The following is a 15,187-nucleotide window of genomic DNA, read 5'->3' as shown; positions in this document are numbered from 1 at the left end:
TGAGTTCTGTTCCTGATGACGTCCGAGCCAAACTTTCCAGCATCCGATCCCTCCTTCAAGGGGACATCGGCCGATTAGTAGAAGACGCTTCACCGATTCGGCAGCTCTTCAATGACGTCAGCGGACGAGTACCAGAAGAGGCGGAGGAGGCCCTGGCGCCGGCAGCCTTCATCGAGTCTATGAGGATCCCGGTCTTCAGAGCCCTTCGTCACATGGCCGATCGCGCCAAGCTGACCAAGGCTCGCGAAGAGGAAGACGCTTTCAAGCGTCAGGCTCAAGAGGCGAATCGGCGTATCCATGTTCTAGAAGACTCCCGCCCGGCGATCATAGGTGAGATAGACCGTCTCAAACGTCGGAGGGCGGAGCTTGCCAAGGAAATGGAGCAAGTGACCAAGGCAATCAGTGCCGAAGAGAACAAACTCCAAGAGCTTCCTTCTGTTATTGCCGATTTAACACGGGAGAGGCAACGCTTTGCTCACGAGGCACTGAGACTTCATCGCAGCGCATCGGAGGTTCCTGGATCGGCGGAAGAAGACCAACGGGTTCTTGACTCTGCCGATCAGATCCGGCGCCGGGCCATCACGACTATCGATACCCTTCTGGGTAATCTGTAAAAACACTGACCGTTTTGTACGAATCATTTACTATCTTCTTTGACCGCCCCTCGCGACGCCCTTTCTATTTATTGCCTTCTTATTACCAATGGGACGTAGCTTTACCAGATTTCCACGCATTCTTTTATAAATACCAACCTCGGCGCTTACTCCTGGTAGCACCAATCTTGGCCCTCGGTTTAACTTTTCTGCCCCTTCTCATCGGCGCAATTTCTCTGCCATGGCCTCGTCGTCTTCTTCTTCCTCTGTTAACCAGGTGAAGTCTTTGACCTCTACCTTCCTTTCTTTCTTAGACCCTAAGGGGAAGGATATCCCCCTCATTCCTTCTTTGTTTCAGCATCAACGTCTTAGCCCCGAGCTCGTGCGCGCCATTGAGCGCATTCATTTCGAAGATCCATTAACATCGGAGGACAAGATGCTGATCGTGGCTCACCGAGAGGAGCTCCAGGACCACGTTACCACGGAGGCTCGCGTAGTCTTGGATTCCGTGGTGAGTGAAAGTAACCATCAATCTCCACCTGTCAGGAGCAATCGTTGTGGCGATCTTGAAGACGACATTGCCACGGAGGCCCGAACGATCCTGGACTTCGTGGAGAGGAACGGCAGCCGGCGACCTCCCATCGGCAGGAGTCATCCACTCCCTCGGCAAGTCGTTCTTGAAGATGCGGGAGCGGGGACTTCACGCCCTCCCGTAGATCTCCCCCGTCAAGTCGAGGCGGAGATTTCAATGAAGGCCATAGAAGAAGAATACATCCGACTCATGATAGAGTTAGGTCGGGCTGAGAGGGAGCGTAAGAAAAAGAATAATTAGTTGCTGTATTTTTTGTTCTAAGGGCGACTAAACATTTTGTCGGCCATGTGACCCGTCGCCCATACCGAATGAATGTAATCGGCCGTTCCGGTCGACTTTATGTGTGTCTCAAGACCGAATCGTGTCGGTCATGTATGATCGTGTTGATTCCTTAGGCACCGACCCATATACTTGGGTAATATCTTTTTAAGTACCTCCCATTCAGAGCTCTAGTGAATTCTTCTCCTTCTATTGTTTCCAAGATATAGGCATTCCCTGGAGCGCATTTGCCGATTTTATACGGCCCCTCCCAGGTAGGAGACCATTTGCCGAATTTAGGATCTTTCGACCCGATCGGTAGTACCAACTTCCATACCAAATCTCCGGGGGAGAACTGCTTGACTTTGACCTTTTTATCGTACCACCTGGCCACTCTCTTTTTATTCTCTTCGATACTTATCAGAGCCCTTAGTCGTTGGCCGGCCAAATCATCAAGTTCTTCCTTCATAAGAGACGAGTAGTCATTGGCTGACAACTGGTCTTGAAGTAAAATGCGCCTTGATCCTGCCCTTGACTCCCACGGAAGTACTGCATCCTGACCGTATACCAACTGATAGGGAGATAACTTGGTGGCCCCATGACAGGCCATTCTGTATGCCCATAGGGCTTCGGTCAAACATAGGTGCCACTTCTTCGGGTATTCTTCAATCTTCCTTTTGATCAACTTGATTATTCCTTTGTTGGAAGATTCTGCTTGACCATTGGCCTGAGCGTAATATGGAGAAGAATTTAACAACTTGATGCCCATATCGGTCGTAAATTCCTCAAATTCCCCCGATGTGAACATTGTTCCTTGATCGGTTGTTATAGTTTGAGGGATGCCGAATCGGTAGACGATATGATCCCTTACGAAATCGGCCATGATAGCTGAAGTCACAGTCCTTAGTGGGATTGCCTCCACCCATTTGGTGAAGTAATCGGTAGCAACCAGAATAAACTTGTGCCCCTTGCTTGATGGTGGATAAATTTGGCCGATAAGATCTATTCCCCATCCTCTGAACGGCCATGGTTTGATGATGGGATTCATGGCCGACGCGGGTGCACGTTGGACATTTCCAAACTTTTGACACTCCTGACAACCCTTATAATATTTAAAACAGTCTTCGAGGATCGTAGGCCAATAGTACCCGTTGTTTCTGATCATCCACTTCATCTTATGTGCCGATTGGTGAGCTCCGCATACCCCTTCATGGATTTCTCCCATTAGAGTCTTGGCTTCTTCTGTCCCAAGGCATTTAAGAAGAACACCATCGATCGTTCGGTAGAACAGATCATCTTCGAGCAGTACGTACTTGGTAGCGTGAAAGCGCACTCGTCGCTCCACCTTTTTAGATGGATCCTTCAGGTAATCGGCAATTTCCTTACGCCAATCGTCGGCTGCAAGCTCTAAGGCCATGGCGCCTGGAATCGGCCGATACCCTGATGCGTGTTGAGCGAGTTTGTTTGCTTCCTCGTTGCGGTCTCTTGGGACGTGCTCGATTACTGCCGATCTGAATTCTTTTAAAAGCTGTAAGCAATCTTCGTGATGAATTCGTAATATGTCATCTTTGCACTCAGCCCTTCCGGTTAGTTGATCCACAATTAGCATCGAATCTCCGAAGACTTCAACAGAATCGGCCTTGACTTCCCTCAATAATCGTAAGCCTTTTAATACGGCTCTGTACTCCGCTTGATTGTTTGTGGCGGCGGTTTCTATCGGCAGAGAAAAATCATATCTTGCCCCCCGAGGCGATATGAGAACGATGCCGATTCCCGATCCGACTCCGCATGATGATCCATCAAAAAATAACTGCCAAGGAGCTAGTTCCACGAAGGCAATCTCTGGCCCACAGTGCTGGGCAACGAAATCGGCCATGACTTGACCTTTGACGGCTTTTGCCGATTCGTACCGTAGGTCAAATTCTGATAGAGCTAAAATCCATTTTCCGATTCGCCCTTTCAATATCGGCAGTGACAGCATGTATTTCACTACATCATCTTTGCATACGACTATACACTCTGCCGACAGTAGATAGTGTCTGAGTTTGGTGCACGAGAAGTAAAGGCACAAACACAAACGCTCCACTGGAGGATATCTTGTTTCGGCATCCAGGAGTCTTCTACTAACGTAATAAATCACCCGTTCTTTGCCTTCAAACTCTTGGACTAGAGCCGACCCAATAGCTTTTTCGCCGGCTGATAAATATAGTTTAAACGGCTTACCCGTTTGAGGGGGAACCAGGACCGAGGGTGAGACCAAGTATCGCTTGATGTCTTCTAACGCCTCGCGCTGTTCTTCTCCCCAAATAAATTCTTGGTCTGGCTTCAACTTCAGAAGTGGTGTGAACGCCTGGATCCGTCCAGATAGATTAGATATAAATCTTCTGATGAAGTTTACCTTGCCGATTAGAGACTGTAGCTCAGTTTTGTTCTGTGGGGCGACGACTTTGTTGATAGCCGCTATGGTCTTCTGATTGACTTCAATGCCTCGTTCGTGCACCATGAATCCTAAGAACTGTCCGGCGGAGACGCCGAAAGCGCATTTGTTGGGATTCATCTTAAGACCATGTTTTTTGGTACACTCTAGGACCCTTCGCAAATCGGCTAGGTGTTCCTCGTGGCTTTTGGACTTGACCACAACGTCGTCGATGTAGATCTCCACCAGGAGGCCGATGAGTTTGTGGAAAATATAGTTCATGGCCCTCTGATACGTAGCACCAGCATTCTTCAAACCGAAAGTCATCACCACCCACTCGAATAGACCAAGATGGCCTGGACATCTGAAAGCCGTTTTGGGTATGTCCTCTTCGGCCATAAGTATTTGATTGTATCCGGCGTTCCCATCCATGAAGCTAATAATTTTGTGCCCCGCGGCAGCGTCGATCAGTACATCGGCCGTAGGCATGGGGTAGCCATCCATTGGTGTGGCCTGATTAAGGTTTCTGAAATCGACGCAAACGCGCAGCTTCCCATTTTTCTTATACACCGGTACGATATTAGAAATCCACTCGGCGTAACGACATTGCCGAATAAATTTTGCTTCAATTAGCCGAGTTATTTCGGCTTTTATGTCTGGTAAAATTTTAGGATTGCATCGCCGTGCGGGTTGTTGGTACGGCTGATACCCTGGTTTTATGGGTAGCCGATGTTCAACAATAGATCGATCTAATCCGGGCATCTCGTGATACTCCCACGCAAAACAATCCTTGAATTCTCTTAATAAATTTGTCAATTTACACTTGTACTCTGGATCTAAATTTGCACTAATAAAAGTCGGCCTTGGCTTGGTCCCGTCACCTAAATCTACCATTTCTAATGAATCGGCCGACGTGAATCCGTGTCCCAGCTTCCCGTCTTCTCGGGCGAACTGATCCATTTATTGCGCTTCTTCAGAGCCGACTGCTCGGATCGGCTGTAGGCCAAAATCGGTGACCTTCAGGAAATCAGTTTCCCACACCCTACCTAATATGCACCTGACGGTTTCGCAGCTCCATTGCTGTGCGTCGGCTGCTGCGATGCTGTACGCGGAGTCGGCTTTGACCACCTCGACGTTGTCGCCGACCCATTGTACCAGGCATTGATGCATAGTTGACGGTATGCAGCAGTTTGCGTGTATCCAGTCTCGTCCAAGAAGCATATTATAGGACCCTTTGCCATTAATGATGAAAAACGTGGTAGGAAGGGTCTTACTGCCGATGGTGAGGTCGACGCAGAGGGCACCACGAGCGTTTGACACCTTGCCTTCGAAGTCCTTGAGCATCATGTCCGTCCTGGTCAGGTCGTCGTCGCTCTTTCCTAGTTTCCGAAGTACGACATACGGCATGATATTGACGGCGGCTCCCCCGTCGACCATCAATTTAGTGAGGGGGCGTCCGTCAACATGCCCTTTAAGGAACAATGCCTTCATATGTTGTCGTTCGTCGTCTTCGGGCTTTTCGAACGTGGCCATCATCGGTTCTAAAGTCAACCGTGCTGTTTGTTCCTCTATCGCCGACACATCCTGTTGATCGGCAGGGGTCATAAACTCCATCGGCAATATGAAGACCATACCGATTTCGGCTGCCGATTCGTCGCCCGCCGACTCATCGTTGCCCTTGTCGTTTCTTTTGGGGCGCCACACCTGAGGCCTTTCTTGCTTTTTGTCCATCGTGCCCTCTTCTTCTTGCTGCTCCCATTGGTGGAGGCGTTGGACTCTCCGTTTTTGTGATTTGGTTAAACCGTCGGGGCACCATCTGGGGTTTATTGGCCTCCCTTCTTTCCCGGCGCGTTCCCATTCTGGTTCGCGTCCTAACGGGTTCTCGTCCGTTACCCGAGCATCGGCCATGTCTTCGAGCCGGCTGTGAACGCTGGCTTTGCTATTTGATTGATCGTGTTGATCGGTCCTGCCCCCCTGCCTATTATGGCTTCTGCCTTCTGACCGATCATATCGGTCACTTCTGCCCCCCAGCCGATCACGTATGGAAGGGCGCTGATCATCTGGGTTACGCCGATTCCTGCTGATCGGTTCTGGCCTTCCGTCTCTGGAGCGAGACCTTGTGAACGGCCGATTGCTTCGATAGGGGCCGTTGCACTCTGGGCAAGTATCGGCTGATGGAAGTCTGAGGTTATTTTCCCAACAATGGATGAAGAATGGGCATCTCCAGTGTTCCTCGTGCCGACGCATTGCTTCCTCTCGGGACCTTGATCGTTCATGTTGGCGTTGGTATTTTTGGAGCAGGAACTGGGAAGTAATGCGTGGTCCTTCTGGTTCACCATCGTCGGCCTTCATCCGTCGCTTCCCCTTGATGTCTTCAGACGTGACTTGATTCCTGGGATCGACAGCGCCACTCCTTTTTGCCGATTCGGATGTCAGCACTTTTGTCTGGAGGGGATTCTTACCCGTATCCACCATGTTGGTAGGAAAAGGATGCTGATCAATCTTCATTGGTTTGGCCGGTTTTGCCGGCACTTCAAATTTGAGTCTGCCCTGCTCAATGGCCGACTGTATTTGTTGTCTGAAGATTTTGCACTCATTGGTATCATGTGACGTGGCCTTGTGCCATTTGCAATACTTCATCTTCTTCAACTGTTCGGCAGAGGGTATCGTGTGGTAAGGCGAGAGTTTAATCTGTCCTTCCTGGAGTAGAAGGTCGAATATTTTGTCAGCTTTAGTAGTATCGAAACCGAATGCCTCCGGCTCCTTTTTGCCGAACGGGCATGATATTGGCTTCTTTCCCTTAATCCACTCTGCAAGTCCGATTTCGGCGTCTTCTTCATCCTCTACTTCTTCCAGGAATGCTACTTTCTTCTAGAAATTCCTCCTTGGATCAAATGGACGCACCTCTTGCCCGGACAATCGGTGGACGATCTGGCTCAAGCTCTCGAACTCGTGTGAAGCATATTTTTCTTTAATGTGTGGCAGCAGGCCTTGGAAAGCTATATCGGCCAACTGTGCATCGGTTAGAGCCAAGGAGTAACATTTGTTTCTGATTTCCCGAAACCTCTGTATGTACAAGGGTATCGGCTCATCACTTCGTTGCCGGAGGCTAGTTAAATCAGACAACTTCATTTCGTGGACTCCAGCATAGAAGTACTTGTGGAACTGCCTCTCTAGATCGGCCCATGTGATAATCGAGTTTGGTGGCAAAGTGGTGAACCACTGGAAAGCCGATCCAGACAAAGATGACGAGAACAACCGTACCCGCAGGGCATCTTGCGTAGCTGCTTCTCCGCATTGGATGATGAATCTATTCACATGTTCCACGGTAGAAGTATCATCCATTCCGGAGAATTTAGTGAAATCCGGAACTTTGTACCGATGGGGAAACGGCAACAAGTCGTACGTGGATGGGTATGGTGTCCTGTAGGTATAAGTTTGCACCTTCGGCTTCAGGCCGAATTGTTCTTGCATTACCTCCGCGATTTGCGCCGTCCAATCCGGTTGTTGTTGGGGAATAATCGGCGGCGGAATCGGCACATGTTGATAAATCGGAGGTTGAATAAAAGGAGGTTGATGAAAAGGTGGTATCTGAGTATAAGCCGGCGGTGTAGTAAAGGACGGCTGCTTGTAGGCACCACTCGTTTCATCATATAGCATGAGCTCTGACGTCTTGTTGACCTCCGGAGCGATAGGCTGGTATGGTGGTATGATCGGCCGAGTGGCCGTTTGGGAGGGTGTCTGGAACGGAGGATTTCCTTGGCTGACCGATTGATTCAAACCGGTCGTGTTTAAGGGTGCCCCCCAGGGTAAAGGGATGACTGGAGGGAGTGGTGCAGTGGACGGCTGGATGGAGCCGTATCCCAAAGGAGTTGATGACGTAGAAGCACCGATCCTCCGACAGAGGATTGGATCGGCTGTGAAGCCCGATAAGCCTGATTTGGTGGAATCGGCTGAAAATACGTAGGCCCCCTGTACCCTTGTGGTATACCTCCGGCGAAGGAGTTGACAACAGCATTGTGCACCATGTTTGAAAGTACCGGGGATTGGTTGATGAAGGCGTGATGAAGAGATTGCTGAATCATATCGGACATTTTGTCCGAATCTTCTGAAATCGTGATCTGGCGGGGAGTAGGGAAAGGAGACTTTTTAACAGTTTCCCCGCTCCTGGAACGACTGAAGGATTTCAAGCAAGTTTTCCGGACTTGCTCCAAATACTGATTCAGATCTTCTTTTTGGTCGTCCTTTAGATCTGCTTCCGTCACTTCGATGACGTTATCTTCGGAGACTTCAGCAGCTTTCGACATGATAGCGGTTGTATTGGTCCCACCGGGCGTGCCAAAAGTGTGTTGGCGCTAGAACTCGGTCAACCGAATCCCAGCGACCGACACACGACCCGGGAGAATCTGCTTAGCTCCTGTTCGGGTGAATGCCCTGGTGCGGTTCACGCGGCGTGCCAGCCAATCTGACCTGTTGATTGGCAAGGAAGAACACGTGTCAAATTCAGTAACTACGATCGGCTAAGTTTCCGATCGAGAGAGTTTATCGGCAGATCAGCCGATTTACTATGGTAAAGAAATCGGCCACGAGACAGCACGATCCCCGTAGCCTTGTAGATAGAAAAATATTAAAGTAATCGGTACAAGGCACGTAATAACAGCACTAGGAAAAGATCTAATCGGCAACAGATGGATCTGGCAACAGGAAGTAATGAAAGCCGATACTACCGATTCCTAGCGGGATAACTGGTGATAAAAACTAGGAAGGCAGGTAAAAACCTATGAATCTAGTCAATATCGATAACTGGTGAATAAATCTAGACGAAACAACAGCGATACGCCGGAAGTCAAAGCCTAGATATTACTCGATAAACGGAACTTACAGAATCGGCCGGAGATCAAGACGATGCAGCCCTGCCAACCCGTACGAACTCGTGAGAAAGAAAATTGATGGCGAAGTCGCCTGCTCAAAAGTAGATGCGCAGAAGAAAGTAACTTGTTGTATTGATTGATTGTTGTGTTTACAGATTTACAAAGGTAGCTATTTATAGCCCCGTACAAATAATCTTCTTAACCGACTAGGACTCTATCTCTAATTCAAACAGAAAACAAATATCTACAAGCACAATCCGTACTAAACTAATTACCCCACACTCCGTGGGCTGAACTCCACCTTATCCCTCCATCTTTCCAAGCCCATACAGGCCCACCTTAATCCACCTTCCCGATCGGCCGATTTCTTAAAGGATTGCCGATTGGGAACCTGGCGCATTCACCCTGAAGCGAAGTAAAAGCCACTTGACCGATTCCGCATTGTAGCACCTTTTGGCCGATCCCCACTCGTATTCCTTCGATTTCTTTCTTCTTTGGCGCCGATTCTACTGATGACGAAATCCGGCGTCAACAAGGTCAATGGCATCCCTCCACCATAATATATTGCTGCAAATCAAGCAGGCTAGCCTGCGAACCCACTTATAGTCTATGCTACAGTTGCCAACATGATTCAGCCCTATATCTGGGTTAGCCTGTTTGCATCCCTAAGCGTCAGTGCTCCACACCGTGGTCCTTGCAAGCTCCAACTGTGCCCTCCTCTGCTCAGAGTAGGTGCAAGCTTGCCACTAACGCATGTGTGCACGGCTCAAGCTCCTAGTAGTCATCTTGAGTTGCAATTATCCCCTAAAAGAAAAATAGTTACATTAAGGCCTCTACTATGTGGAGTGACTCTAGGAAAAAAAGTTGAGGCCCATGTCAGAAAAGTTGGCATCTGTTTTGTTCTGTCACAGTGCTGCTCCTGGTTTCAACTTGGCCACTTGGGGGAGTGATTGATGCCCAAACCTCCTCTCTCCATTTCAAGCAATACTCCAAGCACACGTTGTGTGAAGGGCCTAACGAACCCACAAGCCTAACCCTGTTGCAAAATCCTCCCTTAAGGTTGCTTCTTGATGCAACAACCACACATGTCACTTCTATATGAGCTTGAGTGTTCATTTGACAGGGTAGGAAGGACAATGGAAATCTTAAATGGTATTAGGGCTCATAAAGCTTCTCATTTGCTCTAGTTTACTCTAAAAGGATTTCATTGGCGCAGTTGACACGATATACTTCTCTAACCCGGCCCTCTTATACAAAAGCTGGCAGCTTATATAGATCATTGCAAGAGCTTAAACACAACAAATGAGTTTGACACTGTGTCAAGAATTGAAGGGGGGGGGGATTTTGCAGCGTAATGAGTAAAAAAATGCATGTATTAAAAAGTTAAACAAGGTCTTGAAAAGAAATCTACAATGCTATTTTTATAAATTTATTAATTCTTGTAAACTCGAGTCTACTTATTCATGTCAATGTCAATTCGACATTTCAACTTAACTCCAAACATTATCTAATCATAATTTAAAACAATTTAATGGTCAGATGTCATGCAAAGAGTAAAAGATGTCGAATTAAACTGAAGAAACATATATAATTACTCATGGATTTAATTTCAGATATTAACAAATTTTGATGTTAGGATCGGGATTCTATATAAGTGATCTTACCAATTCTTTTTGATGGTACAGGACTATACACCAGGTATCATAAATCATAATACCATAAAATTATGATCCATGATGGGTCCGGATTATTTCATGATCCATGATGGGTCCGGATCATTTCAGCTTCATGGGTCCTAGGATTATGAAATTCTATGGTCCGTAGGTGCACTAAATTCTCCCGATAGTCCTTAAACTTGCACACTAATCTCACCCACCCCACTATTAGCAAATTAATGTGTTGAACCAGCATCAAACCATTGCCTAACACGTGGCACAACAAAGACGAGGGGGCTGGGGAAAGTAATTTGCAACAAGTGCAAGGGTCGGCGAGGTTACCACACAAGTTTTGGCCTTTTATTTTGAGACTAGTAATGCAATTTTCTCAAAATAAAATAAATAAATTTGGGATATATATTTCTATGGTACGATATCAACTTTTACTTTTCTCGAGAAAGGGTCAAGTATTCATGTTCTGAACAAAATAGGAGGTAGCATCTTCTGATTTCAATTTGTAGAAGGGGAAACACTTTCTAACTTAATGTTTTCTATTGTCCTTCCAGGGGAGATTCCACCATCTATTTTCAGTCTTCCTATATTAAATCGCCTTGATCTCTCTTTCAACCAGCTTTCTGGCCCTATACAAGGCTTTGACAAGGCAGGTCCACAGTTGGAGACCGTGAGGTTCAAGAACAATGAATTGTCAGGTTTTATTCCCAAAGCCATCTTTCAACTAACAAGTTTAGTATATATAGATGTTAGCTCAAACAACTTGATAGGTTCCGTGGACCTTGCACATTTTCGGAGATTAACTTACTTCGCTGTTTTGAATCTTTCCTACAATAAGTTGCATGTCATGGCCTCAGAAGATAATAATCCAGTGGAAACCAGCTATTTGGCTGGACTACGAGAATTAAGGCTCGCATCTTGCAAGATAACTCAGTTTCCAAGATTTTTGAGGCATGTTGACCATATATCGTATTTGGATCTTTCATGTAATAAAATCAGTGGGGATATACCAAATTGGATCTGGGAGACGACATGGAATGATATGGAATCTCATTTGAATTTTTCACATAACATGTTCACGGGCATGCAACTTAATTCGGATGTTGTCCCTTTCAATACATCAATGGAAGTGCTTGATCTTAGTTTCAATAGACTTTCAGGGATGATCCCTATGCCAAAATTATCAGGAGAAATCTTGGATTATTCCAACAACATGTTCTCTTCCCTTCTGCCAAATTGGACCACCTATCTTCGGGACACCATGTATCTCAGCATGTCCAAAAATAATATACCTGGATGTCCTTGATCTATCATATAACTACTTTAATGGCCCGATTCCACCTTGTTTTATAGAAAATATCCCCAGCGGTGTTTTAAATTTGAGGGAGAATCGCTTGAAAGGGATGCTGCCTTCCAATATAACAACAAGATGTGCTTTACAGATGATAGATTTACATGGCAATAAGATCGAAGGGAGGCTTCCTAGGGGCCTTTCTAACTGTACAGACTTGGAGGTTATAGACTTTGGAAGCAACAAAATAGCTGATGCTTTTCCTTCTTGGTTGAGGGGGCTTCCCAAGCTTTCTGTACTCGTCCTGAGATCAAACCAAATGTATGGCACCATAGGTGATATTGTTGGGGACACAAAACGTGAGGAATGTTTCCCTAGCTTGCAAATTATCGATCTTGCCTCAAACAATTTCTCTGGTACTTTGAGGCCACAATGGTTCAAGCAGTTAAAGTCAATGATGGCAGAGTTTAATAGTTCTGGGAAAACTCTCGAAATTCTAAACACTATAAATGTCAATGACAGAGAACATTCATATCAATATTCTGTTGAGATCATGTACAAGGGGGCAGATATGCCATTTGGAAGGATGCTGACTACCGTAACAGCAATTGACTTCTCAAAAAATAGTTTGGAGGGTACTATTCCTGAAACATTTGGAAGCCTTGTATCACTACGCGTACTGAGTCTGTCACACAATGCCTTCACTGGAAAAATTCCAGCCCAACTTGGAAGCATGACTGATTTGGAGTCACTAGACCTGTCCTGCAACCAACTCTCAGGGGACATTCCACAAGAGCTAACTGATCTCACCTTTCTTGGCTCCCTAAACTTGTCATACAATCACTTGGTGGGGAAGATACCGCAGTCACGTCAGTTCTCTACATTTGACAGCAGCTCATTTGAAGGGAATGCTGGATTGTGTGGGCTGCAATTGCCAAAATTTCCTTGTGGTAGTTCACCTCACTCTCCAGGTGTGGCACATGGGGACAAGTCTTCTCGTCATATTGATGTGGTTTTGTTTCTCTTCGTTGGGCTTGGCTTCGGCGTTGGCTTTGCAGCTGCTATTGTGGTCAAATGGGACCGGTTTGGCAGACGTTTCTATTGCAACTGCAAGAGTCTCGCGTACTTGATCACCACTAGAAGGTGATATTTTTTTTCTCTGCAAATACAGCATTATACTTTCCTGGAAGCTAAGGGAGCTATGATGAGGCACTAAGGTTTATTGCACTGTACCTAGCTTCCAGTTGTATTTCTAAGCCTATTTCCATAGTCATTACTTCGGTATTGTACTTATATGTTAATCTTCCTTTCGGTACATCAAGAGCGCAGTGCTAAAGTATCTGGCCTTGCACGAAATCTGAAACTTAATTATGAAATGCGAGCTAACTTGTGTAGCTGGCCTTACACAAGTCTTTTTTTATACTGACACAAGTATTGTGCTCTGTTGTTCAATGTAAGCTGGCTGCTTAATGCTACTGTTACTACTAGTATGGTATAGTATGAACACTACTGAAGTCTCAAATAGGTTGTTACTTGTATATCTTCTTACGTTAATGTTTCCATCCATGGAAAATATTGTTAGAAAAAACCAATGGGTATAAGATTATGCCTATTTTATTGATAAAGAAGAAGAGTTAGGCTAATAGCTAAAGAGTAACAAAAAAAAATTACTGCGCTAAAAGTTCCATTAGGTTTTTTGCCCCTGCCCCCACCCAAGCAGCCGCTTCCTTTTTAATTTTTGCCATCAAGGAAATCGAGGAGGATTCACACAGTCCGAAAAATCTAGAGTTTCGTTCTAACCAAATTTCCCAGATGTTGAGGAGTGCTAAGCTCGTATCGCTTTTCTCAGGGTACGAGGTGAAGTGGTTATGTTTGTAATATTCCAAAATTTTGTAATATTTATTTGAGTGAAATTTTTAAAAATTTAAAACTTTTGGTTGAACTGTGTGCTTGTTTGAAAATGGTAGTCAAATTCTCTTCTCATCCCAAAATTCCATTTCAAAACTTGCATGGAATGACTTGGATCTTTTGGATTTTATTTGGATCTCATATTTGAGTGTGTGTTTGAATTTTGAATCTGATTTTGATCTCATATTTGATCTTATATTTGGATTTTATGTTTGTAATATTCCAAAATTTTTGAATCTGATTCAAAATTCAAACTAAATCTAAATCTAAATCTAAATCTAAATAAAAACAAAACCTATCTAACCCTCTAACCAACAAGGGCGGCCGCAGCCCAGTGGCTTGGCCCGCTCACGCCTCACCCTCATCGCCTCCGCCCCGGCCCAGCCAGACAGCCGGCCTGGCCTGCTCCGCCGCCTCGCCTGCGCAGCCCAGCGACCAGCCTAGCAGGCCTCCTAGCTAGCCCAATGTAGCTTTGCCCCTGCTTTCTTGTCCACTGTGCTGTTGCAAACCGAAGAAGCCATTGACGACCTCTGTCTTGTGATGGAGGTTTGGAGATGGACAGTCAGCAGGTGCCAGGTGTACTGGTGGGTAAGCCTGGCACCGATGGGTGTTGCCGGAAAGCATGGATCCCTGTTACAGTGCAGCGGTCAGGCTCGCGATCGCTTGCTTGCTGTCCGCGGGCGACCGTTTCAAAGCTGCTGGGAAAAAAATGCTTTTGCGTCGCCGTCTTCTTCGCAGTCAAAGGCACGAGGCCCATCAGTTTGCAGCCAACAAAACCACCACCGAGTAGGCCCGGAACTTGTCTCATTTGCTGGACTAGTGCTGGACTTTTTTATTTTTATATTTGTTTATTTTTTGCAAAAATAGTCTGATGAAAAAATTGCAAAACTAGGCTATTGTCACCGGCTGCCGGCGGTAAGGCTAGGTCGCCGGCTGCCGGCGGTAAGGCTAGGTCGCCAGCTGGGCGGAAAGTGTGCTGCCCAATTTCACATCTAAAAATTGAATTTTAGATCTGAAACTTGTGTCGATTATTTGAGCACCAATATGACATCAAATGAAAAATATTTTAACTACAAAGTTGTAGATCTCATCGAGATCTACAAGTTTTATATAAATTTTATCTCCATCCGAGCTGATATGAATTAGTTATGATTTTTTGAAAATGTGGTATGGAGGGGTGTACCGCCGCCGGCTGGGCCGGCGGTAAGGCCCTTCCGCCGGCCCAGGGGGCGGTTGGGCCGGCGGAAGCGCCTTACCGTCGGTCCAGCCAGTGACAATAGCCTAATTTTACAATTTTTTCATCCGACTATATATTTTTACAAAATACCAAAATAAAAAATAAAAAAATTCACTACTACTGGACTCAGTCGCCACCCCGGCCCAACCGGCTCAAGATACAACACAAGCCGCACCCAGATGCCAGGTCCATTCCTTCACAGCTCACGCCTTTTGACCTTTCCTCTCCTAAACCTACCAGTCTTGCACTCGTCGGCCGCCGGCGGCGGGCAGGAAGAGATGGTGGTCCGCGCCCGCAGCCGCAACGAGCCCATGCGATCCTAGCTTATCCCGATGAATAATGGATCTCTTAGTT

The 15,187-nt window shown here is 46.4% G+C and overlaps 1 protein-coding gene across 2 annotated transcripts in view; it reads left to right on the top strand.

The window, feature by feature from the left end:
• LOC101775987 (receptor-like protein 12) overlaps positions 1–13,097 on the top strand; it is a 39,983-nt gene extending 26,886 nt beyond the window's left edge. For both annotated transcript variants that reach the window (XM_022827673.1, XM_012847044.2), the window contains exon 2: positions 10,952–13,097. In XM_022827673.1, the coding sequence (XP_022683408.1) occupies positions 10,952–11,703 (752 nt within the window). In that variant the 3' untranslated portion in view covers positions 11,704–13,097. The remainder of the gene's footprint in view (positions 1–10,951) is intronic.
• The last annotated feature ends 2,090 nt before the right edge of the window (positions 13,098–15,187 follow it).

The sequence above is a fragment of the Setaria italica genome, chromosome VI, assembly GCF_000263155.2.
Source record: "Setaria italica strain Yugu1 chromosome VI, Setaria_italica_v2.0, whole genome shotgun sequence".
Taxonomy (NCBI): domain Eukaryota; kingdom Viridiplantae; phylum Streptophyta; class Magnoliopsida; order Poales; family Poaceae; genus Setaria; species Setaria italica.
This window is presented reverse-complemented; position numbering and strand designations above follow the sequence as displayed.